Raw genomic sequence first — 26634 nt, 5'->3', positions numbered from 1 at the left:
GTCTTTAAATAGTGCTTTTCATTAAGTCTTTTAGCAACAGGCAATTTGTTTCCTGCATTAAATGGCACTTGCATTTCTAGTTGTCGTATTTGCAAAATGCCATATGTACAATTAGAGGCTACAAGAACTTTGCATGCAAAGAAAAGGACAACAGCTAGTGTGGTGTACGAATGTCGAAGTTTATCTCATATATTGAGGTGGGAGGGTAGATAATATCTCTACAAATCTAATTTTGGCTAAGAATCCTGCTGGTAACTCTTGGTGTTGCTGCAAATGAAACAATTTTGTTGTCATTGCTCAATTCAGAATAGAAGCATTTCAAGCTCAATAAGCTAGCTTTCACCTCACGTGAAGCTCAGGGCAGCTCCATTCCCACATTTCTAAGTGGTGCATCTCCAGTGCACTAAAACCTAAGAAACACCAAGGGTATGCTTCTTCCCTAGAGTGCTTCTGTAGGAGCTGTGTAGGTGTGAGATTCATCCGGTCCTTTTGGTTTTGTGTCTTTGTCATTGCAGATCTCCACCTCGTGAAGTCCCGTCATACTATTTTTGTTGCCATCCATTAGGTCTTCTGCCATCTCTGTGCTGCTCTTGTTGCACTGACAGAAGTCACTGGAGCTCTCTAGAAAGTTGATGCAAAGTTTGATAACCAGTGCTAGCCAGGCCATCCCAAAGAGGATCCACAGAGAGATTACATTCTTGTACCAGCCTGGATATGTGCGGTCTGGGTTCATCCCTACAAAAGAATCGCCCAAAACATTTCTAGACTGGATCAGGAGTGCCTCAAAGGAGACATTACATGTAAAGCAAAGGCAGTGGAAATATGACCTAATATTAGCAATTTCTATATAAAACATGAGTATGCCATCTACTTAGCATGTGAACAGATGTTGTAAGCAAGTACATTTCACGACATGTCAGCAACAGCCTAGAACTCCCTAAGAATTGCAAAGATTACCCATAAGAAAGAAAAATAAATCTCAAATTACATCTATGTCAAAGTGAGATTATTCATATTTAAGCGCACAGTTTCATTTCTCTACTTATCACTCAACATCACAATACTGTAGTAGTATGTAACAGGGGTCCCCTGCAGGCAGAGAGGTAAGCAGATTTTATGTACTGGTGTATGTATCTTGTTAAGCCAGATAAATGAGTCTCTAAGAGCAGATGGGAAGGGGCCTGAGCAGTCCTAAAATCTCTAAGAACAACCAAGACTTAGAAGACACCTTGAAATTATGCTACCTGTCTGGTTGCTCAGCTAGGTACTTTGTGATCCCTTTGGAGCAAAGCCGTATTTTTGATTGTGTTTCCACAATATTTAGAGCAAAGAGGCTGCTACATGCTAAGTTAGTGTCAGTAGTATTTTAATAATAATAATATGGGCAAAACAAAGACATGAGCTCAGCCCTATGAAGTGACTAGGCTGTATCTGTAAAGCAGGCTGGGGTACCCTTACAAACACAGGTAAGGAACAGGATACAAATCAGTGACAGCAAACATTTGCATGGGCTTTTCCTCTACCGCTTCTCAGGTCTCATTATTTTCCTTACCTTAGGAAGGTTTGTCACTTTATAACTGAATACCTACAGCACAGCAGATACTACAGAACACCTGATACTTCCATGACAGTGTGTGAGGAGTTAAGATGTATGAGGTGGTACCTCCATGAACCTGGAGACCACTCTCCATACCACATTCCAATGAAAAGAACACATAGGGCTGGGTTGAAATGGGACATCCACAAAGGCAGGTGTTTAGGTATTTATAACCTGTGACTGGTTGTAGGTAGGAATACTGTCCTGTGATTACCTGCACAGACCAGCAGTTCCCAAATCCTGGTCCATGAACTGTTATCATCTACAAGATTGTGATAAGTAGTAACTGGTCAGTGGAGCCATACTAAACAGCCAACCCTTTACATCCATTTACTTGATATTACTACATATTATATAATACACATTGTATGTGTTTTCAATGTAATGGGACCACAAGACATTTTGAGGTTGTCAGTAAGCCACTGGTGAATGTTTGGGAGCTACCAGCCACTTCTGTGGTAACTACTCTTTGGGCTGGCTTTCTCCATCAAGGTGAACTTCAGCCAGGAAGAGTATTATATTCATCCTTCAAACAAGCACCTTTCTCTGATACTAAATTCAAAGGCTTAAAAATTGTTTACTTCTACACAATAAATGAAAACAAGAGGGAAGGGCTATCTGAGGCTTCCAAGGAGAATGCTTTATCCATATAGACCATCTGATAGATGTAGTCTTGGGGATGAGAAGATCAGAAGCAGTTTAGGACCTACATGGCACCCTGTGTCCAACAGAAGGGCTTAACTGAGTGTATAAATTAACAGATTTCAGGGCCAGTAAGAGAAGCTACATCAATATTACTAAATAAAACTGGCTAGGACCACTCTATGACTTCAAACCCAAGTGCCACAGCCTGGCTTATATTTCCCCCAAAACAGAGTAGCTGTGTCCAAAGTGAACATCGGGCATCACTCCTGGCATGTGGTATCCCCCAGAATTTACCTGGTCCAGAACAGTGCCAGAGATCTCACTAGTGGGCAAACAGAGTGACACTCACTTGAAGCCATGCCCTGGCCCTGCTTATTTTTAAGTTGAGACATAAACTACAAAGACAGGATTGTATTGACAAAATGATTTGTCCTCTACATACCACAGGTCACCAATATATTCAGTTATTCCCATACTGAACCTAGCATACCTTTGGTGGTATGCCAGTTACAAAGGTACCACAGAGGTGAAGGTACGCCTGGAAGTGGGAGGTATACTAGTGAAGAGCTTCAAAATAAGTTATCAGGAACTGAGAGAAGTAAAGCTGCTGCAGCACAGAGTTCAGCATCAACCATAAAATCAGCGTAGGAAAATGCTGAACTAGCTAGCTTTTGTTAAACTCCATCTGGCTACCCTTACCCAAGCTAACTTGCTTCCAACTCATTTAAGTGTACCTACACAAGCTCTAGTCATAACTTTGATGCATTATAGACAAGTCCTAAGGTAACTGCCACCAAGTTGTCTAAGCATCAAGCAAGCACTACGAAGAAAAGAAAACAAAGAATCCGTAATAAGATGTTTTAGTCCTTCTGTCTCCCAGGGATTCAAGGGTGCATGTGTTTCTATAATCAATTTTTTTTTTTAATGAGAAAGTCTTTATCAAAAAGGTGCGTCCTGTGTTTCAGCAAATGCATCGGGCGTGGGTCCAAACCCATTTCCTCTGGCAAAGGGTTTTGGCAACCAAAACTAGGCTGTGCCTGGTGCCTGACAGTCTACACCTAAGTGACTTAAGCTGCCTTTTAGAAAGCAGTTGTCTGGGGTTTTGACAGAGGAAATGGTCACTGTCTGTTAATGGTGATGCAGAATAGCATCTGATTAAAACTAATTGCTGCCGACACACTGGAGTGAACCAAGTGCGCCATCAGTGACTGCTGTGATTAAAAATGTAGCACTCCAGTTTGGTGTTGCAGTCATTCAAGGGACAGACCACCTGAATGCTGGAAGATTACTCATTGACTGGGAAACGATTTCTTTGCTCTTCCACAGGTAGCATTGCTATCTCAGAAATTACATCTTCTCCAACCTGTCAAATGCCTACCACAACATATTTATCATCAGGTCTGTGGATTGCTAGTGGTGTAAAACCGCCAAGTTGGGAGCTTCATAGGCCACATATTTGGCTTTGATGTTTAGTAGGTGAAAGCAATGAAATGTGAACTACTCACCAATCACATAATCTCCAAACCCTATAGTGCTAAGGGTAATGAAGGAATAGTAGAAGCCTTCTTCGTAAGACCATCCTTCTTTGTCAGAGAACAAAAAGGGAGGTAGCAGGAGGAACAATAACAAGCCCGTTACCAGCGCACAGGTCTTAATCAGGAGGGAAGCTTTTTTCTAGCAAAACATAAGAAAAAGAAGAGACTGTCACAAGAAGGGTGGCAGAGAAAGTCCAGCTCAGTTTCTGGTTGAAGATGATGCTGGACTCCATAAAAACACACAAACATTCATGACATTCCACTAGAATAAACAGTGTGGCTCTCCCAGTCAACACAAACTGGGCATCACCTTCATGAGTCCTAAATTCATGCCACTTTAAAGCCTGTTCCACAAATGTTCCCATGTAACTTACACATGCAATTCTAACTATGACTGATGATAAACAGACCAGATATTCTAGGACTGTGCATGGCTCTAAGGCTCTGAATGCTTCTGTTGCTGTAGGGGAAGCCATTCATCACAGAAGTTCCCTCAATTAATAAACAACCTTATCTGACACCTCATAGGGCTGTCATAAACTAAATTTATTTGCTTCCAGTTTTTCCTGAGTATTATTACCTTTTTGGCCAAATAGGTAGGCAGACTGTCCTTGTTAGTCAGAGGATCCCACATACCAGACAATGCTCTTTCTGTCTCTTCTTTCCTGAACTTGAGGGTGAGGCATACCTGTCCACATTGCTTACCTGCCAGTGAAACACCTCCTCTAGGCGATGGGTGCAATTCTGAACCCCCTGCAGCATCAGCTGCCCAATTTCGTTCAGGAGTACAAGGTTCAAGGGGATCCCAAAGAGTGCAAACAAGATGCAGAAGACTCGACCAGCCACAGTGCTGGGGCTCAGGTTCCCATAGCCTAGGCAGGGAAGGAATGAGGTGTTAAATCTAAAATATTCTCTGCTTGCCCTCCTCCCCTGGTGGGGTGAACCTCTGTCTTCTACAAAAGTTAGACAAGAAGGTCACTGCTCCAAAAGGACCTTTTTTTTATAAATAACTGTAAGTTACATCCATTGTTTGTCATATCCTATTGTAGCCTGGAAAATAACATTTCTTTCCCTGCCAATTTTGTTTAGTTCCTTTTCCATTTACCAGTGAGTTTCCTCTCCCCTACCCACTGTCCTGGCTGGGGTCTGACGTAAATGCAAAACTTCCGTTTGGTTCAGTTTTTGTAAGCATTGTTGGCATGGGGTTTGCTGGTAAATGATCCTGCATGGCTGTCAGATGGTCTCTGAATCACAACAATAGTGTTTTAATTATAACAACAACCTTTTTCTACCTTTGTTCCACAGGACTAGTGAACTTAACACTGCCTCCTTGCTTATAATCCTCTTTTGTGCCACAAGCACCAAACACACTGTAAGCTTAAATTGTCAAAATGTTTGCCTAGAGTCAATAAAAAATACATTTAACCTGAGTAAAATACTTCAATTTCAGACCTAAAGAAAAAAAAAATATTTGAAATTTTGTCTTTTTCTTCTAATCATATGAACTGGTCTAATAAAAGTTACTGCCCTGCAAGCACAGCCTTGCTTGTATCCTTAGACCACCATAGCCTCAACATCACTACTGTAATATTTGTCTTTATTCCCCACATTTTCTTTTAAAAATGTCCTGTAAATTTGCACTTCTGTAGTTTCAAGTGGTTTATACTACAGGAAAGTCAGATTTAACTTTGGTTTATTTCACAGGATGCATTTTAAGACAGGGGAAGGACTAGCACACAACAAGCATTTCAACAGTGACTTAGCCAGAAACCTACAGCCTTAACTACGTTTCAAAATCACCTCTGCTTATTAGAGATTTCTGTATGCCCATATACAAGAGTGACATAACCTGGCAAAGCTTATCTTTTCACGACAAATAATGCTATCCCCTCCCAGCGACACCCAACTGTTGGCACAGTGCAAGCACAGAGGTGATCCCGCCACTGACGCCTTGCTACCATGCTTGTAGGTGGTATAGCCCCAGGGCAAGTGCGCAGCCCCCAGGAAAGAGAGAGAGGTCCAAGGGTTGGGCTCTGTACATGAAACAAGTGAGAGTGCAAACATCCACAGTTGACTAGATGGAGTCACTTTCCTTCACTAACCTCTGTCCCACGCCAGCTGCAGTAAGCCACTGACCAACAATGTAGAAAGGTGTGTGACTATGAGCTTGGGATATCTACACGTTCAGTGCCAAGTTCTGTGCTGAAAAAAAATCTCTCACCATGGACAACTCTGCAAACAGTTAATTGTGCACGTGCACTGGCAAACTACCCCCAGAAAAAGGTCTGGCAGCAAACTTCCACAGTATCTATACAGGCTGTCTTTTTTGCTCATTTCTACCCCCCCAAATTCAAAATTTTACTATCTGGAGGACTTCCCTTCTAATAATTTTTAGGCTTCAATGATTTGCGAACCCCTGGGTTTAACACATGCGGTAACACGTAATATACCTCCAAAGCGATGGCCCCAGCAGCCTGCCCCTAGGAAGGGGCAGAGCATCCCCCGGAAAGAATGAGATGCTGTTATGTAACTAGAGGTTGTTTTGAAATACAGTCAAACAAAGGGGCTAAATTAAGACTGTACATCAGCCTTAATTCCAGTACTATGCTCTTTGCTTATGAGCAGCTCTGCGATGTTTATGCACTTTTTTCCCCCACGTGTTATTGCTGACTGCTGCCAGCTTTCACCATTTCTAGACTAAAAGGTGTGATAAATGAGACACACGCAGGCAAGTACATCTGGTAGATGATCCCATCTAAGTAAATGTAAGGGATATGTGCCTGGTGTTATCTGTTTCACTCTGGCTGTGCCACATTTCAGCAGATTGGTTCCAGTTTTTTTCTTTTATGGAATGAGGGTGTTTTGTGGGCTGGTCTGGACCCAGGAGAAAGAGCTGGGGGCATTTACTGTAAGGTTGGAGTCTGAACATGAGTCACATACATTTATGGCTAGCCATTCCCAAGGGTGGGGTTTTTTTCTTCCTTCTTTCCCTTCTATATCAAGTTTAAAAAGACTGTGTCATGGCTTGGGCAGTTCTTTTTACCATAGCTTTCCAAGTTACTCAGTCTCTGGAGAAGGACATCAGATAAGAGAGAAAGAAAGGTCCATGATCTCAGGTCACTATGTGAACCACAGCAGACTTCAGGATTTTGGGGATGCCATATAGTGGTGACTGGAGAGCATCTAAGGTTAAGCTGTACATTACATTTACTTTGGAGCAGCAAATTCAATGATGTAAGAAGGTCCAATGTGTACAGTAAGCCCAGCACACCAAATACCAAATGTGCTTTGCATATGATTTATCTGGCTCCCTTCTCCCTCCAGCTCAGCAGCTCAAGACAGTTTCCTGAAGACTTGGTGAGCAGTTACTGTAAATATGCCAAAAAGCCATGTCCCATTAGCTTTTTATACAGGATACAAAGTTTGATCAAACAGCACAGGACACTTAAGATTATGCAAAAATGGCCAGCAATTTATGTCTGACTGATGACATCTTTGCCTTTGGACTACACAAATAGATGCCAACCTAGTCATGTATAAACCTCAATTGTTATAAAACTCAAGCAGGAATGAGTAAATGGGGCTTACCCGCTTCAGTAAATGGAATGAGGGTAATCAGTCTTACACCGTTGTGGACTATACATTAGAAGATCTGAACCAAGTTCAAAGACTAAAACTACACTGGCAGCTCTATCACATCCCTCATGAACCTGCTACTGGGATGTCACCTGGTACACACATGCACCAAGAGACACTGAGGGATGCTCACCAAAAACTACACAGAGGTAGTTTTTGTGCACAATGCAGTGTGTTTTCACTGAAGCAGCTGGATTAAACACTTGTATACCTTTTCTCATTTTGAAATAAAGTGCAACGTAACTTAATCTTCCTTAGAAGCAGCAAAATTAGAGTGGTTTTGATTCTAAATATTCATACCCACATGCTTTAACTGATGTGCTTGTTACACATATTAAGTAAATTCAGTTTTGTTTTCCTGCTTGCCCATTACATTCCTGTACATAAGGGATTCAGAGGCTCTGCAGACTTGCTAAGAGGAGACTGATGTGTGATTATTATTAAAAGATTAAATAAATATATTAAATATAATAAATATTAACAGATTATTAGTAAAAGACCTCTTCATTTGCAAGACAGTATCCTACTTGCAGTGACCCCGGTTCAGCCCAGGCAACCACGACTTCCTGCTACCCACAATGGGAGGTTTGTTTGGCTCCTGTTCTCATTGCCCAGACATAAAAGAGTATTTTAAGCAAAAAGTGCTTAGAATGAAAAAATGTCTTTCATAGGCTGAAAAACATCTGCAAATTCACCAAATAATTTCAGCTGTAGGAAAACACAGAATTAGATTTTCAAAAGAGCTGGAAGAAGAGTTGCTTCTTTAACCAGTAACTTTATCAGTGGTTTAAGCATTCAAACACATTTTTGGGAAGATTTGGTTTAATTCTTTCTCCTGAGTGGATACAAGCCATCACTTCCCATTGGAATGACCTAATCCCAAATTTACAGAATGTTGTTGACTGTATTTTGTTTTGAACACCCAGACACTCAGCAAAGCCTGGGAGGCCAGGTGTCTCCCCTGAGTGTCTGATGCACAGGGCAGTTCAACAAGGGGTGCCAGCGCTGGAATTACTTTATTTTGCATTACACATTTAAATACTCAGAGAAAGATGCTCCACTTGGCAGTTGGGGTGATATCCAGTGATCCACAATCCTGTTCACCCAGGCACAGGAGGAAATTGCACACTGGTCTCCTACACCCTCAGGGAGTGTTGGAACCACCCGGCTGCTCCCACCACCAGCTCCTCCTATAACACTTTTCAGAAGATCTAAACTTTTCTTTCCCTTGTGCTCCTTACAAATGACCTGAATGTTTTAATCTGAGCTAAATGAAAGTTTTTGTTCATGATGAATTCAAAGGTTGCACTGAGAAAAAAATAAAAATACTCAAATTCAGTTTAGATGGAAAAGATGTCGTCTTATAATTCTGCAGACAAAGTGGGGGAAAAACCCCAAACAAACTTATTGATTACTCACACAGCCTTAAGATATGTTTGTCTGGTTCCTGAAAATGTGAGTATGGCCCCAGCTTAGCTGGAAGGTGTCCCTGATAAAACCCTCAGTAATCTGGTCTGACCTCACAGCTAATTGCTTTAAGCAGAAGGTTGCACTAGAGAGCTTCTGATGTACCAGGAAACCTGAATTATCCTATGATCCTTACAAGCATTAGGATTTTCAAAGGTCACTTGGTACCACCTACATTCAACTGAATATCAGCAAGTCTGGGGTTCCTATGCTCCCTCATACTTTTGAATGTCTCCACAAGCACTAGCTACACAAAACAAATGAATGTACTTGGCTTCTCAAGCTTCTTCTGAGATTTCACATTATATCCACCAAGTCTGCTCTAAGTGCAGGAACACTTGTCAGCTGGACACAGCCACTGAGCTCAGAACATCTGATATGGGAAGTCACAGGTATTTCCAATTCATCCATCCATGGAGGATGACTTAGCTAAGGCCTCCCCATTATGGGGGAGACATAAACAGGACTCAAGCCCCAAGTAGCCCCAGTACTTGCATTGGCATCTCAGTTTTATGATTATACCAAAAAATTAAACAATTTGATTTTAAAAGCTAGCGGTGGCAGAATCTCAGGAACTGTGTCTTATATGGGGAAGCTTATTGAGACCAGGGTGTGTGTGGGAGGTGCCCATCACTACTGATTTTAGCTAGTGCTGTGATGAAGTAGAGACCAATAACTAAGGCTGGGAGGCTAAAACCTGCATTTGAACAGTTATTTAACAGTTCTAGCCCTGTGAAGTTCCAGGCAACAGCAAAATTTAGTTGCACACTCCTTCAGTGAGAGGCTAGAAAAATGCTTGGGATGAGTACTGCAGTCTTCTTCTATTTGTTATATTTGTACTGCGTATACACTGGAAGCTGTATAGGGGGCTTAGTCTCAACAGGACAAGATGGCATGCAGTCAGGAAAGCAGACCAAACTTGCCAGTGCTCAGAAGACAGCCCAGAGGATGTTGCCATGAGTGCTATCCTACATCCACCAGTGACCTCCCACAGACCGCTGTGCCACATCCCACTTGGCCAAGCCTGTAGAGCAGTTCTGCCAGCTGCCACAGGGCAGGGAAAAGACCAACAAAAAGGTGTGTGGCCCTTCAGCAGAGAACTCCCCTACACAAACCTGAGGTTCACAGAGGATTCAAATGTGGAAGTGGCCCTAGGCTGTTATTCCATGTTTTGGCTACTTCGAGACATCAAGTTGCTTCAACTGGATTTCCCAATGGATCTTCAGCCAGTAACAGGCAGAAGCCTGGCCATTTCTCAGGAGCTCCACCACATGCTGGGCAGCACTACAGAGGGTCAAAGTCTTACAGAAACTCTTGCTGGCCCAAAGCCCTACACTGCCAGGACTTCACAGCCCTGAACTGGCTGTTGTTTTTTCCCCATGGGAATCTGTGGCAACATACTAAATGTTCATGACAGTGTACTAAATACCACCCTTCACTGGAAAGCCTGCTCCTTGTCTTTTCACTGCTCCCCAGTCCTCTGGGGGGTTGCCATTAGGAGCTATTATACTGTGTTAACCAGAGAAGGGAAGGACAGGAGGAAGGTCTTCCCCTTCATTTCTTCATGGTGAGTTTGTTTACTTGCCCTATTTTATGTTTAAAAAAGGGCCTTTGAAATTCATACAAATGAGTACTTAGCTTTGCCACGAGAAAATGGTAAGGCAGCACTAGGTAATGGTATCCACCCACACCAAATAAAGGGAGACATTCAGGCTAGAGAGGACAATACTCTTCTTTCTACTCTTAGCCTAGCACAGACCTCAGTCTCATCACAAATCCTTTCCCTAGCACCTTCTCTGAAATTACACCACCCTGTGGTCATTTGACTTCAGGAACTTTCATCTTGTGCCCCTCTCTGAGCTTGGTTTGACCTCTGCTCTGTTAGTCCAAACTAACTAGGAGGAGAGTTAACACAGAAAGTAGAGACTTTGTGTTGGCAAGGGATAAAGATGTCCAAGACAGAAAACCAGCAGCAAGTTACCTTCTCTTTCTTTAATCATGTTTAGTACTACAGCTCTAAAGGAACTCTGAAGATGATTCTTCAAGGCATTGAAGAGAGAAGGTTCCTATGGAAACATCTGCAGAAAGTGAGATAACATACAAGATCTGGGATGACATGACATGTAAAAGACAGCAAAGAAAGCACAGAAGCTTAACAGTTGGGAGAAGGAATCAGCAGAAGGTCAGGGCTGCCCATCCCACAAGATCAAAAGTTCTAAGTGCAGTTCCATTCAAATGATAGGATTGGCCAAAAAACACATAGGTTTTGGGGCACTTTAAACAACAGATTTTGGTTCATACACATCTGTTCTTTAAACCTTTGTGATTAGGGTACCAAGTATGTCTAGCCTGCAGGTTAGAACTTAACTTTGCTTTTTAGGCAAAATTTGCATACTGCTTTTAATCAATAGTGGAAATAGATGAGGCTCCCATTTAAATGGAAGAAGGGTACAACACAGAAGATGCTGGAACAGGATTCAGGTGGCATCAGTGGGGAAGAAGCTAATATCCCTCGGTGTTAATAGGGAAAGAAGCTAACGTCCCTTCCCATATCCCAGTGAGAGAGTGTTCTGGTAAGGACTTGAGAAATACACCAAGCCTTCTGAAGGGGGTTAAAGCACCTAAAGCAGAAAACAGAAGCTGACAGAGTGGAAAGAGCATCTCATAAAGAAGAGTGAAGAAGGTAAGTGATAATGGCTTCAGCAGTGCTGTTTGAGAGGACTAAGGAAAAAATAGCTGATGCAAAAGCCACAAAGACACTATGTCACCTAAGAGGCCAGCAAGGCATGAATAGCATTAGCTGCAGAAAAAGAACATGGGAGACACAAACAGGACAGAAGGACTTGCAGCAGCCTGAACACATGGAGTAGAGTCCACCCAGATTCTTCATCAAAATCTTTATGTAGTACTCCTAAATTCCTGAGAATCTCTCTTCTCCATTACCATTTTAACTCTACCCTTTCTGAACTCATTTGCCAGAATGCCTTGGGTTTTAACTCCTATACATTAGTCTTGTGAAGCCGGACCTGCTTTCAATGGTTCCACAGTCACAGCCTGGGATAAGCTCTTCCTTGCCACGTAAGGACACAAAAACCTCAACAAGCCCTGCTCAGAAAACCTTCTCAACTGTGTCATTTACCCATAGCCATACCTTGTTGTCATGGTTTAGCCTCAGCCAGCAGCTAAGCACCATGCAGCCGCTCGCTCACTCCCCCTACCCCGATGGGATGGGGGAGAGAATCGGAGGAGTAAGAGTGAAAAACACTCCTGGGTTGAGAGAAGAACAGTTTAATAATTGAAATAAAGTAAGATAGTAGTAGTAATAATAACAATATAATAATGATGATAATAATAATAATATACAAAGCAAGTGATGCACAATGCAATTGCTCACCACCCACCAACTGATACCCAGCCAGTTCCCGAGCAGCGACCGCTGCTCCCCAGCCAACCCCCCCAGTTTCTATACTGAGCATGATGCCATATAGTATGGAATAGCCCTTTGGCCAGTTTGGGTCAGCTGTCCTGGCTGTGCCCTCTCCCAGCTTCTTGTGCACCTGGCAGAGCATGGGAAGCTGAAAAGTCCTTGACTAGCACAAGCAGTACTTAGCAACAACTAAAACATCAGTGTGTTATCAACATTATTCTCATGCTAAATCCAAAACACGGCACTGTGCCTGCTAATAGGAAGAAAACTAACTCTATCCCAGCCAAAACCAGGACACTTGTACATGAAGCTTCCTACTGTGAAACACTCCTCTGAACTTAATGCATTGAGTTCTTTGGAAAGGACCTTGTCTCTTTAGTTGACATCATCAATTGTCCTTCTCAGTCATGCAGTGATGTCTGGGTGAATGAGGTTGCACCAGCCACTATCAAAAATTTGCATAAAGAAAGAGGATGGGTAACAGACTCAAGGTGAAGCTCTGTGAGGCCATCTGTATTTTCCTCTTCTACAACATACTGTTATCTACAGAGTGTTAAAACACTAACCTGTATGCAATTAACAATTTAACTTGAAAAAGCAAAATCAGGGGCCTAGTTGTCTAAAGTTCTCTGCATAGAGGTGACGTGTACAGCATTCTCAACTCCACAATTGATAAATCATGAACAAGTCCTTAGAGTCACAGTGTCAGCTTTAAAACAATGATACAGAGTGTAATATTTGGTTCTTTTTATTTGCCAACTGCTATCAAGTGATTCCCTGCCTCCCCAGTGCCCAGCCATCAGGGCAAGGAGTTTACCTAAAGAAAAAAGTAAGAAGAGTAGTTTAGGCTTTCATGGAGTAGTAGCCAGAAATATTTAGTCTAGATCTCTGCCAACATCACAAAACCCCCTTATATTTTAACAGAACAAATGTGATTCTTCCTGAATGTCATTAACTTAAATTGGTTGTGGTAAAACAGAGTCACTCTGACAGCTTAGAAACTCATCAGGATTAAGTACTGAGGCAAGCAAAGCAGCTCTGAGCAGATGCTGCTTTGTACCAAAGGCTGGAAGGAACTGCCCAGGCTCTACACTGGAAACCCACAGCCTGTGTAGCCCTGTCTAATGAGCCTCCACTGCCATCATCTGGTACAACCCGCACCTGGTAGTACAACACACCAAATGTAGTTCCCAACCAGAATAACACATGTGCAAAAGAGCAGGGCAGAAAGATGTACCAAGTCACAGGAAGGTGACATCACCTCCCCCAGTGCAAAAAAAAAAACAACCAACCCTCCCTCTGAGCTCTTGTTTGCAGGCTTATGTTCTGAAGTCAATGTATCTTCAATAATGACCAGAGAAATCAAAAGATGCTCCACCTGGGTGCACAAAAAAATTCTCGATCTAAAAATGTACTTGAAATTGAAGAGGCCTGACAGATTCAACTCAAATCAGGAAACCCATGAGGGTTTTTTTGATATTCAACAACCATCTCTCCACATACTCTTCTGCCATAGTTTTTATAATACTGGGTCACACAGTAAGAAAAAGACATCAGAGCAAGTTACTAATGGTTTTGGGGACTGGGGACATGCACTGACATTAATTGATAGCATCTGCCTTAAGTAACACTGTATCTAAATACATTTTTTTGTTTTCATTCTCTGCCCCCCACCACTCATTTCCATCATTCCTTCATGGCTTTTGTGCTGGTTTTGGCTGGAGTAGAGTTAATTTTCTTCATAGTAGCTAGTATGGGGCTATGTTTTGGATTTGTGCTGAAAACAGTGTTAATAATACAGGGATATTTTCATTACTGCTGAGCAGTGCTTACACAGTCAAGGCCTTCTCTGCTTCTCACCTCACCCCACCAGGGAGTAGGCAGGCTGGGGGTGCAGAAGAAGCTGGGAGGGGAAATGGCCAGGACAGCTGACCCCAACTGACCAAAGGGATATTCCATACCTTATGGCATCATGCTCAGCAGACAAAACTGGGGGAAGAATTACGAAGGGGGCGACATTCAGGGCAATGGCATTTTGTCTTCCCAAGTAACCATTACACATGACAGAGCCCTGCTTTCCTGGAGATGGCTGAACACCTGCCTGCCGATGGGAACTAGTGAATGAATTCCTTGCGCGCACAGCTTTTGCTTTACCTATTAAATTGTCTTTAGCATCTCAACCCACGAGTTCTCACTCTTATCCTTCCAATTCTTTCCCCCATCCCACCAGGGGGAGTGAGCAAGCAGCTGTGTGGTGCTTAGCTGCCAGCTGGGGTTAAGCCACAACAGCTTTGCATTACTCATTTGCTGAAACCTGACTCAACTGAATTGTTTCATTTATCCAGCTATTTGACTTTCACCTAAACAAGCTGGTCCTTACACAATACACGTAGCAATAAGAAAGAATAATTCATAGATATAGCCTCCGAAGATTCAACAGCCAATATTAAGAGTTTTTCAAAATCATTCCCTCTCCTTGTGACAGGAAAAGCTCATTTCGAAGCACAACTTACCTCAGACCTCTCAGAGAGCACCAGGCTTGGGAAAGTACAGGCAGTGCAGCACAATGAAAGTTAAGGCCCCAAAAGTGTGTAACTTAGTAGGGATATGCACAGAACTAATTATCCCTGTATCTAATTAGTTAGAAATCATTACTGTGCTGGCACTGACAAAGCATTTCTAGGGCTAGGTTCATGGGTCCTTACCTATTGCATGACACAGACAAACTAGACAAAGCCCCATAGGGCTGGAGCAGCATCTGATAGTACAGGTCCTCACTTCCACTCCTTTCCCACCTATGAGGCAGCCCTGTGAGCAGGGAACTCTTACCAATGGTTGTTATTGCAGAGATGGAGAAGAAGAAAGACCCACTGAAGTCCCACCTGCCCAGGCTAGTGGTGTTTCCCTGGAGGGTTATGCCACTCTTGTAGGCTTGGACGATACCCTGCAAAGAGACAATAACATGAGATCCCACAACCACCCTTATGGCAAGTTCATGTGACTGGCATTTCCAGTGCTGGCTGGTAAAGTCACAAACTACAACTACTTCCAACTGTTGTTTCCCTCTTAATAGAGGATATCTGGTGCCTTAGAGAGACCAAAGAGCTGGGAGGTCAGAAAAGCCAAAAGCCAGCATATTGGTTCTAAGGAAAGGGCATTTACAGAAAAAAAAATGAAAGTTGCACCTGCACATGGTAGATCATACAGGTAAATGTGGAAGAGATTGGAGGGCAAGAACTACCTAGAGAAAGCCTAGCCAGACAATTAAGACTGTCTTATGACATATTCATAAGGATAAGTGTTTCCAGATGGGATATTCTGACAGCAGAAGTCCCAGAGCAGCAAATATTACATACACATGTAAATGATACAGATCCCTTGCCTATAGTGGGGGGGAATGTATATTGTGTGATGTAGGAGACAGACTACACAGGATGGCCAGTCTACTAGTATTGGGCAATATGTCCCCACATCAGGACTATAAATATGAATAAATGGATTAGATCAGCATGATGCCCAATTCTGTTCGGCCCACCTGGGAAAGACTCAGAAGTCACCATGATGAAACGTGCTGTTATGCCAAAATAAGATTATGAGATGTCTTAACAGTGCCCGCATCTGACTATACCTTCTCATGTCAATAAAGTTAATGACATTGAACTGAGTTGTGTCCAAAACATTAATCACAGCACTAAACACTAAACATTTCACACCCACTGACCAAGAATCCTTGAGAGTTGATTATCCTTGAATGCAAAGTGTAGCCAAGAATACATAAAATTCATCACCCCTGAGAAAGACATGCAGATACCAGATAACACTGTTCCTATCCTAACAATAAAGCTGCTGATAAAGCTTTCACCATTGATAATAAAAGGAATCACTCTCAGGTTAGATTTGCATCAGTTGCGAGTTTTACAAAGAAGTTGTAATTTCTACATCTATCAGGCAAACCAACACTTCAACCCTGCAAAGCAAGGAAGCTTTGACCCGTTTTACTGATGTAACATGCTGTTAATTTATACAGTACTATACAGGGCTGCAAATTAAAAACTGTTTCCAGAGACCCAAGCAGCAGCTTAACTACAATGACCAGTATCTCTCTGCTCCAAAGGTACTAGTTCTCATACTAAGAGCAAGGAGCAGCTCAGAGATCAACACATTTTTCCAAGTAAGAAACACCATTTGATAGTTGCATTCAGACATATCTTCATTTACTCAAGGCAATTTAAACCATTCAGGGTCACATGACAATCTATTAAAGTCTGACAACATGCTTTTCTCTGCACAAGACAGAGCAGGGAGCCCTTGCTCTGAAAAGGGCTAAGTACCAGATGCTGTACTACGTTATGCTTCCTTCTGTGAATTGTTGCCATAACTTGAGTGGGGCAAATCACAGAAAGAATTAGTATACAGCATAAGTGACATGAAAGAATTAAGTGCTCCCCCCCCCGCCCCCCCCCCCCCCCCCAAAAAAAAGAGAGAAAAGGTTGTATCAGGAAGCCTCCATCGGGATTTGTTTTGAATAGTTTGTGTGTAATTTCCCACACACACACTTCTTCCAAAGCTGGTATCTACATTGGGGTCTGTCAGGTTGTATGGGATGCAGGCTCTGACCTTTCTCTGTTCTCCTTGATCTCTGACAATACTTGACCTCAGGATTAAAAAGTGTAAGAAGTTCTGCAGACAATAGCCTAGACAGGAATCACAGTCCCCATGAACATAAAGTAATTCCCAACCTAAACCATATGGCAAGGGAGACACTGGAAATTTATACAGATGACCTGTATTTTCCCTGCCTCCAGAAACTAGTGGTTAAATTTGAAAATAAAAAGCTTGTTATTCTCTCAAACTTTCCTTCTGTAGCCTGTGATCTCTGCAGTTCTAAGTATTTAGTCTTGAACACATATACACCTGCTGGAACGGCAACAGTCCAGCTCTCAGATAAATTTATTATCAGCTTGATCAGATAGACTCAAAAAACCTACTCATGCAGCATGTTTGTTGTCCATTCTCCTGCCTGATATCCTGCTGATGCAAGCTCAGCAGCTGACAACATTACACAGACATCAAGTTTTTAAAGCCAGAAACACTTAAGAACCAGAGAGGATTGTAAGAAACTGTGGCTGAATGGCCCAAAGAAATGGTAATTTCTTCATGCAGAAAAGGGAAATAAGCAGCCTGCACAAGACATCACAGAAGAAGCAGGCAGCAGTAACCAAGTCATTAAAGGTTTAATTTCACATCATTGCACCGCTTCCATTCTGCATGGTTTAGGACCAAGAGACCTAAGTCGGGAGCACCCATGCTAGCTTTGCAGTGATTTGTAACAGTGAAACATCTCAGAGTCGTCGCCTTAACTTTCCCCGAGGTGCTGCTACTGCCAGGAAATACAGCGTTTGTCTTAAGAGTCTGCAGAGAGGCGAAAGTATTTGCACTAAGCGGCATGATCCTGCACTCATCTCACTGGGAAGGAAGATACCATGTAACTATTACTCATTGGCAAAGAGCAAGCTGTTTTCTGTTTCTGGGATTGAGGCATTTAGCATATTTGTGGTAGGTCTTCAAAAGACTTCAGCAGTAAGCCTCTGGCTAAGCATTTCCTTGTTAAGTCTTGTTATCAAACATCCAGATAACATCATTAGGCCCCACTGTGCCTGATATGCAGACCACCAAATACTCAAATCCTTAAAGGGGAGCATTCACAGAGGGTGGAGATACAGATACTGGTTTTTTGTTTTGAAGTAAAAAAAATGTTTTATTATAGTATCTAGAATCAACCTTTGACAAATAGCAACAATGATGATAGAAAATTAAAGATTGATTCTTCTGAGAACAGTAGAACTAGTGGAGCTTGCCTTCCTACAGATGCACCCATAGAGGTGGATTCATGAAGAGAAATCCATAGCTAGCTATTAATACACAGAAATTAGTTCTGGCACAGGAAGATTGGATTGCAAACTCCTGGCGGCTGAGAGAGTATCCAGGAAGGTATCAGTGTATACTCGTCCTAATATAATATGTTCCTCTAGACTTCTGCTTTCGGCTAGTGCTCTTTCATAGAAAAACTGTAAGTGGTTTATCATTGTTCTTAGAATATAGGAAAAACCCAGCTAATAAACACTCTAATAGAACAGCTGAATTCTCCCTGCTTTTCCCATTGAAGAGGCACCGATGTGTCTGCTGCTGATTTTCAAAAAAAACCTGAAGTATATTTTGGCCTGTGGGTTCAAGATTTACTAAAGAGGAATCATACACATTGGATCACATCCACTTGGTTCCCTTAGCCTGCCCCTCTGAGAACTGGAGACATTTGTTTTGCTTTACACCAATTTTGATGTGAAATCTTATGGTTTTTCCTTTTTCTCTTAATCAGGCTAGCAATTTATACAGTGTCTGCTCCAAAACCCGATGCACTAAAAGCCACCTAGTAGAAGTAGCATCTCAAATCCAGTGTTCAAAAGCAGATATCTGCCTTATCTAAGACCCCAGTCAATGCCACCAACTGCTCAAACACAACAAATCTTGAAATTGCAGAGCTTGGGCTTGATGTTTTGGGAACATGAAAGGTCATGTGTGCACCTCAAAGAAGAACAGAAAGGAAACAAGTGGGCAGTTAAAATAATCAGAAAGAAACGGAACTCAGTTCCGCTTTGGTTTCTACTGACAGACAAGCCACGCAACAATTCCACTTCTCTGCACTTCTCCCACTAAAATAATAACTTACAGCTCATGGCAACTACATCTTTACCTGACAATGCTTGTATCATTTTCACCACAGACAAAAGTTTTTATGGAAACTACTGTAACTGCTATAGGATTTATAAATTAGGATCTTTTAGATTCTTAGGTCTTCCTGAGTCAATGAAACTATTTGCAGGCTACCATATTTTCTCATCAAGTAGGCTGTTCTGTTTCTTGATAGCACTGTGCAAAGCCTACTTGCATGGTCGAATATTGTCATAGCCAGTGATCAAAAAACTAGCATGACTTCCATCCAAACTAGTCTGTTTAAATGTAGACATCTGTCCTGTTACCTCTGTGATAAAACATGCCTCAGAATACCCAAATTTGGCCTCCAGCTCTGTTTTGCTCAACCATAAGCTCTTAAGTTTCAGTTAGCAACATCATAAACTAATGCTTGCAAATGCATACTTTGTTAGATCATTATATCCCAGTACAAATCAAAGCCTAGTTTTGTGCATCCTTCTGCATGGAATCCCCTCCTTTAATTCAAGCTCACTGGTAACTAACTCCATGAGGAAGCTGTGGATTTCTGCCAACTCCCTTACCTAATGTATCTCTGACTTATCAGCTTATTTGAGGGCAGCAATACCCCCTTTTTCCTTCTCTTCTACTACCAATTCGCATAATTCTTGCTGGTTCTTCCTGCAGGAGCATCCAAACACAACATTGTCCCAGTTTCCTTACTGGAATTAAAAAGAAGAAGAAAAAAAAAAAATCACTCCTTCAGCCTAACTGCCTTTTAGCCCTTCAACTCTGGGGCTGTACTTCCACAAATGATTGATAATGAGTGCCTTATCTATCCTGGAAAAGTCTCACCAATCAGCACAGCTTTGCACCAACAAACCCAATGCAGTTAACAGTCACACTAGCAAAAATTAAACCACATGACTGAGTTACTCTCTCAAAAGATCTCTTTTGCTCATATTGCTGAGTTTAAAAAAGGAGACACCACAAAAGAAGAAAAAAAAAAGAGTGAGGTTGCTGGTTCTACCAGGACACCCACTTAAGTATTCAGAAGCTCAGTGCAAACTCAGCCTACAGAGTTCAGTTCCCTCTTGACATTTGGGAGTTACATCTTTTTCTTCCCTGCAAAATGTAGGTTTATGCTTTGCTGTGGAGTCACTCTATCCTTCAGTCATACCTGTAAGTCTTTCATTTACCATGTGTGCTGTGTTACCAGTTCTGGGCAACTCCCAGTTTTCTCCACTTACATACTTCCTCTCTTCTAAAACCCTCTTATCACACGTGGACCCCTCCACCATCAGCTTGTGGCTGGAGCACAGCTTCTGACCTCTTTCACACTAACTACAAATGTCTTTCACCTCTGCACCGAGTCACAACTGCATGTGACCAGTGTACAGCTTTCAAAAGAAAGGCATTTAAGATCAGCAATAAGGAATGAATGCATGTGTATATGTAAACTGAGACACTACTTTCCTTGCAATCTCTATCTTCAGAACACTATGCTTCTCTTCTCTAATCTTTACAGCAAAAAACCAAGACTTTATATAATGATTAATCAGACCAATTCTAATCTATCTGCCCCTCCCATAACAGCAAAATATGAAGCGAAAAGGGAGAATTGAAGCCCTGGAAGATTATGACCCTACCAAGGATCTCCATAAGAATTCCTGATTCTCAAGCTCAAAATTACTTATTTCGGGGTGGGGGGTTGGGTGGGAAACAGGGGACAAACCACTTTTCTGGAGGAAAGTATCACGGAAGGAGTCATACAAATGACCCTTTTATAAACCACAGCTGCAGTCACTGCTGTTGCCCTGTGCTTCTGAACTATGGCATTTTGGCCAGAGTTCAATCACTTCCCAAACCCCAATAATACAAGTAACTTGAGAGCTGGTCTGCAACAGAAATAAGTAGGGCCTGTTGAAAGGAACTGCTCTGTAAATTATATAGGAGAGCACAGCAGGTTGCATTGCATCATCCTTGTAAAATTACGAAGTTCTTTCTCTAGTAGTTTTCTTTTTAGTTGCATTTAAAAAAAGATAGCATATGATGAACGAGTACCTGTAAGAGTAACCCACATCAAACAACTGACAAGAATTACCATTTCTCTTTTTAGAAAGCACCCCCCAGTCTTCATATATCCACCACTAGTAGTGTCTCTCAAATGTGCCTGGCTAGACAGGTTGAGACAGTTATTAGTTAATTCCAGCTTGCTACACTTCCTTATTTGTTACTTCCCACCAAGCCTGACCAGCTGTAACTGAGGATTTGATAATATCAAAGAACATCTCTCTTTAGGCAGAGACATATAAATATAATATATTCCTTTTTTTCCCCTTCCTTCTCTTTTTAAACACAGGTACTAGACACTACACCATTGACCAGAAGACCTAGGAGTGAATCAACTAACCAGAAACAACCAAGGGTCCACCAGTAGGTCTTCTCGCCTTCCAAAAAGTCCAACAATACAGTGCTAGCCTATTGCCTTACAGACTACTATATGCCTACTGCCTTAAAGATTTTTTTTTTTAAACAACTTCTGGCAAAAGTATACTATGATATTGTAAGCACAGAACACACACTCTTGGTAAGGTACCCACAGTTCTTTTTAATTAACAGGTCTGGAGAAGAATGAACTGGCTATAACTTAACCAAAGTAGTAGTACATTTTGATAAGAAGGAAATTGGAAAGAACAATTACAGGGAACCAACCCCATTTCATCTGTGACAAGCCAATGGATATTTGACTGAAGCGGGTTCTATAGAGATGTCACTGCTCCACAATACCAAGAGCCAATGCTATTCCTAAAAGTCTGTTATCACAAACAGGTGATCTCTGATGCTCACCACTTAGTAGTCACTCACTGCTGCATCACCTGTGGGCAAGATGATTTTAGTAAACTGTATTTGCTTGGTTGTATTTCCTGACAGCTGGCACAAATCTCTGCTGGTTCAATGTTAGTGCAAGCCAAGGTATTGATGACGATCTTTCAGTCACATGGGATCTCGTTGCTCTTGTAAACATGAACTAAAACTCTCTGTAGAGCTCTAGCTGTTGACTCTGGAGATAACAGTATCTATGATCCACCTGCAGGCTTTTAGCTTATGGCCTGCCTGCCTTTTAGAGTTAGGTTCTTTTCAATACACCTTAAATCTTGCTAGACAAAAAAAATATTTAGCTCAGCTTTCATTTTCTCCTTCCCAGTTTATGTAAGTAACTGGGATTAAATAGCATTACACAGCTACAATAATAGAAAGTGGATAGGATAATATAATATATACAGAAAACACCTGTATTGGGGAAATATGTATATAACAACAAAAATGTTTATAGCAAAAAGGAAGGGTAACATGAAAAGGATGTCATGGTAACTGCCCAACACAGAAAATGCACTCCCCCAAGCTTGGCCATACAAACAATCACCTGACTAAACAGACACTGAAAATTACAGCAGCTATAGCTACACTGGTGGCTGTAACCACTGAAATGATGCAGGAAAAGGAGTGAGTTTGGCGGACAGCTCAGCTGGAGCAGAGCTATATATACTCACCCTAGGCAGTAAAACTGAGAGCCTTACGCACCTGAAGTGCATCACACTGGGTAGTGTGTCTAGGTGTCCCCTGCCCCCAAAAGGTCAGAGGGGGTCTGAGCTCTAAGAGATATGCCAGTACAGAAAGTATACTCTCTGGACACTCCTCAAATCTGAAACCAACATATTTTTTGCCTGGACAGAGAACTCTTACATACCTTTTTTCCCCAGCTGAGTCCAGCTACTGTTCTTCACTGTGCTAAGGGTATATCACCTATAACCTGCCTTATCATTGCATCTGTTCCCCTCTTCTGTGAGTCTCAAGAGCTTCCTTTGATGTCACCTCACAGCAAGTAATTCTGGCATGTGAACACCACCACCATTTCTATAATAAAAAGCCAAATATTGCCCTCTTTGTGTGTTGCCTAATGGCTCTTGAGGAACTGTTTGAATCATAGAATCGTTTAGGTTAGAAAAGACCTTTAAGATCATCAAGTCCAACCATTAACCTAACACTACCAAGTCCACCACTAAACCAATTAAGGGGAGAGTAATAATTAATTTTGTGTCCTAATATCCAGTCTAAACCTCCCCAACACAACATGAAGCCATTTCCTGTCCTCCTATCACTAGTTACTTGGGAGAAGAGACCAACACCCACCTCACTACAGCCTCCTTTCAGGGAGTTGTAGAGAGCGATAAGGTCTCCCCACAGCCTCCTCTTCTGCAGACTAAGCAATCCCAGTTCCCTCAGCTGCTCCTCATAAGACTTGTGCTCCAGACCCTTCAGCAGCTTCGTTTCCCTTCTCTGGGCACTCTCCCGAGCTCTTGCTCTCGATCTTGTTCCTCATGAACACGTGTTCATGTGACAGACTGTGTACAATGTCAGAAAAATAGCCTAGAGCTAGTTGGGTCAACAAAACCAAACTTATGTCGTCCTTGAGTAGGTGTTACTGGATGCACAGTAGAGGGACACATGGCCAGAGTCCCTCTGTTGTCCCCTGTGCTGTCCTTGTTCTAAGCATAAGTAACAAAAGCCAAGAAAAACACAGATCAGTCTTCCCCATATACATACAGACATATATGTATGTATAAACACACAAGCATGCATCTTTTTGTTTGCTCATACATAAAGCATTCACACATGCTACCCTCAACTATTTAGGAAATGTGGAACTGTTCAGCATCCCACTGGGGAAGAGCCAGCCAGTCCTGCCAGGCAAAAAACACAGCTGTGGGAAGCAGGGACCCACCACTAGAGATGTCACACACTTTCTAATACTTTCTCCTCTGCCATTCAGCTTTTGTTGTTGGTCTGCTATTTCCATCTCCTTCTGTCTTTTCTTTTGCTAACTAGAAAATTACTTCTTCCTTAGAAAGGATCTGAGCCATAGAAATTACTGAATGAGAATTCACTGGTCTAGCTACCACAGCATGGTCTGTTTGCCTTTCCTCCTGCCCATCCTCACGCCATGCTCTCCTGCTAGCTCCTCAAAGCAGTAGCTCTCTATTGCTCTCCATCTGTGCGAGGGCTGGAACAGTGGATTTCCACTCCCAGTTGGTAACTAGGAACTAAGCGATAAACAGGTTGTAAAATGATGTTTGTACATTGCTTAGCAAACTGGGATTTTATTCCATATTGGCCCCTATACACTTAAAATAAACAGAGTTTACAATTATCTAGGATGAAAGAGCTGTAAGAAAACAATGAGGAATTGCCAGTAGTGTCAAAGCAATTAGAATTCACACACTGCTTTATGTTTTCACAAACACTTTTTATAGGTCTTTCTTAATTAGCAAATAATCAGCTGTGTATCTAGAATACAAGTTTGTTATCTGAAGAGGGCCAGTGATGACACTGCCTGATAAACGGTGTGCAATTTACTGCAGTAACAATTTACTGCACAGAAAAACGTCTCATTTTTTGAGCACATTTACAATATCCAAGCAATTGCCCCACAGGAAATTAGAAAAGAGCATAGGAGAGAAGGTGTCCTGTGGATTATCTGTTTAAGATTAACTTCTCACTGTGAAAGTTATTAAAAATAACACACAAAGCCATTCAAACTCAGACTATGGTTTCTCAAAGCATAAAGGCATGTGCAGATACTCCGTAAAATGAAACGAAACTGCTTTGTAACTTCCTCACTTCCTCATCTAGGACTTGCTCAGGTCGCAACTAAGTACTTGCACGGTGTACTATAAGAGCATCTGGTCTAAAGGGATTTGGGTGGCTGTCCTATTCCCTTGACTACCTGACAGTATCAAGAATTAGGAGAGGTCACCCTACAGTAAAACAAGCCATCAGAACGACATTAGAAAAACCTTTCTACCTACTCAGTTGTGACCATCTTCTCCCCAGTACTATCACCTCATCATTATCATTCATCAAGTGAAACCTTTCCAACCCCAGGGCAAGAGCCATGCCTAGTGCTCACTGTTCAATGGACCAGTGCTGAATAAAGCTCAGCTCAGACCTGCCTTTATGAAGCGCCAGACTGGTCTTCTCTGACATGTTTCTCGCTTCTCTCTGACTATTTATATTCCACAGCTACACACAGTACACAGCACAATATAAATAACAAGAATAGATACCACAGTAGCTTTCAAGGGCCCAAATTTATATCATATCTTCAGTGTACGACCAACTGCCACAGAGAATTTGCCATCAGTCAAGGGAGAGAGCCTGACATAGGTTATCAGAATAATTTTGTCTGCCAGGGCCTCGCTGAAACTCCTAACAAGATTATCTATTGAATGTTTCTGTGTTTTTCTCCCTGCTGGGAAAAAAAAAATCTGAAAACACTTATCCAAGTCCCTTTTAGGTCCTTACAACTCTGGTAGCCAGCTACTACTGTTTCAGCAACCACCAAACACTGCTTTTACAAGAAAAACAAGGTTTGTTTGGCAACATCTATTTGAGGCAGATAGACCAAAGCAAGCGGTACATATTCAAACACTAGCACCCTCCTGAACTAGAATGGTTTGGGTAAATATTCAAGTCACTCCAATATTGTAGGTTTTTCTTTTTCAGACAAAAATGAAGCAGAAGAGAACCCATTTATCCCACTTATATCTGTATCATAAAATGCATCCACTTGTACTTCAATAAGATTGCATTTGGTCCTGCTTTACATTTTGCAACGATCCTGCAAATATCCTTGGAAGCATTCTGAAAGATGTATCTGAGTTGTGTTACCAGGATTCTTCCCATTTCCCTTTAAATAACAAGCGGGAAAATTGGAAAAGTTGACACTAATATAAAAACCAATTAAACTTACTGCAACAAAGCCTTTGCATTAGAATTCACCCCTTGTAAGATGCCATAGGCTGCCATTCATTCTTCACAAGTTTCAAGAGCCAAGCAAAACCACCTGCAACTCGCCCCAGGGAATTACCGCACACCGGGAAACTCTGCCGCTGCCCGCCTTCTGCCAGGACGTGTCGCTTAAAAACTCACCAACGCCACAACTTGCGGGAGGCCAGCGGAGAACGAGAGAAACTCTTTACCAGTAGAAAGCAAGCACGGCCCGAAACACCCGGCGACAAGCCCGGGAAGGCCCAACCCGCCCGGAGCGCAGAGCAGGCGGGCGCTACACGCTCCCGCTCCGAGGAAGCCGCCCAGGGAGCGGAACACTTTCACACTTTCCCGTCGTGGGCAGCTTCTTCGGGGCAGGGCGACGTGTGCGCACAGACACAGAGAGGAGAAGAGTTTTGTTTAAAAAAGAAAAGAAAGCCTGCCGGCAGGCAGGAGGCCAGGTTGCTGCTGTCACAGCCCCCCGCCCCCCCCTCGGGGGGGTGGCAGCCCCCGGCCGGGGGCTTCGCTCCGCCGCTGCCGCGCCGGCGGGGGGGCCGGCAGAGCGCCGGGCTCACCTCGATGAGCCGCTGCAGGGCGGGCCCCCGCAGGCAGGTGTGGTTGGCGAGCAGCTCCCAGTGCTGCTGGAGGAGGTGCTGGGCCGCCTGCACCTCGGCCGGCCGCTCCAGCGCCTGCAGCACGCCGGCGCCCAGCCCCACATAGCCCACGTAGACCACCAGCAGCACCGGCACCCCCCAGCGCCGCCGCTGCTCCCGCCGCGCCGCCACCAT

General features: G+C 42.6%; 1 protein-coding gene across 1 annotated transcript; it reads right to left on the bottom strand.

Moving 5' to 3' along the window:
- Positions 1-439: 439 nt before the first annotated feature.
- Positions 440-26634, bottom strand: LOC104029476 (potassium channel subfamily K member 17). Its single transcript, XM_075708154.1, has 5 exons — positions 26422-26634; positions 15137-15251; positions 4483-4649; positions 3748-3916; positions 440-735 (listed from the first exon to the last, which is right to left on the bottom strand). The coding sequence occupies exons 1-5, from the start codon at positions 26632-26634 to the stop codon at positions 440-442; spliced, it is 960 nt and encodes a 319-aa protein (XP_075564269.1).

The sequence above is a fragment of the Pelecanus crispus genome, chromosome 3 (assembly GCF_030463565.1).
Source record: "Pelecanus crispus isolate bPelCri1 chromosome 3, bPelCri1.pri, whole genome shotgun sequence".
Taxonomy (NCBI): domain Eukaryota; kingdom Metazoa; phylum Chordata; class Aves; order Pelecaniformes; family Pelecanidae; genus Pelecanus; species Pelecanus crispus.
The sequence above is the reverse complement of the archived record's forward strand: the minus strand, read 5'-3'. Positions and strand labels throughout refer to the sequence as shown.

Coding starts and splice junctions, on each gene's coding strand:
- LOC104029476 (XM_075708154.1), bottom strand. CDS start 26,634: ATGGTGGCGGCGCGGCGGGAGCAGCGGCGGCGCTGGGGGGTGCCGGTG. Junction 3,917..4,482: donor AGGAGGTGTTTCACTGGCAG/GTAAGCAATGTG, acceptor ATGTTTTGCTAG/AAAAAAGCTTCCCTCCTGAT. Junction 736..3,747: donor GTTTGGAGATTATGTGATTG/GTGAGTAGTTCA, acceptor ATTCTTTTGTAG/GGATGAACCCAGACCGCACA.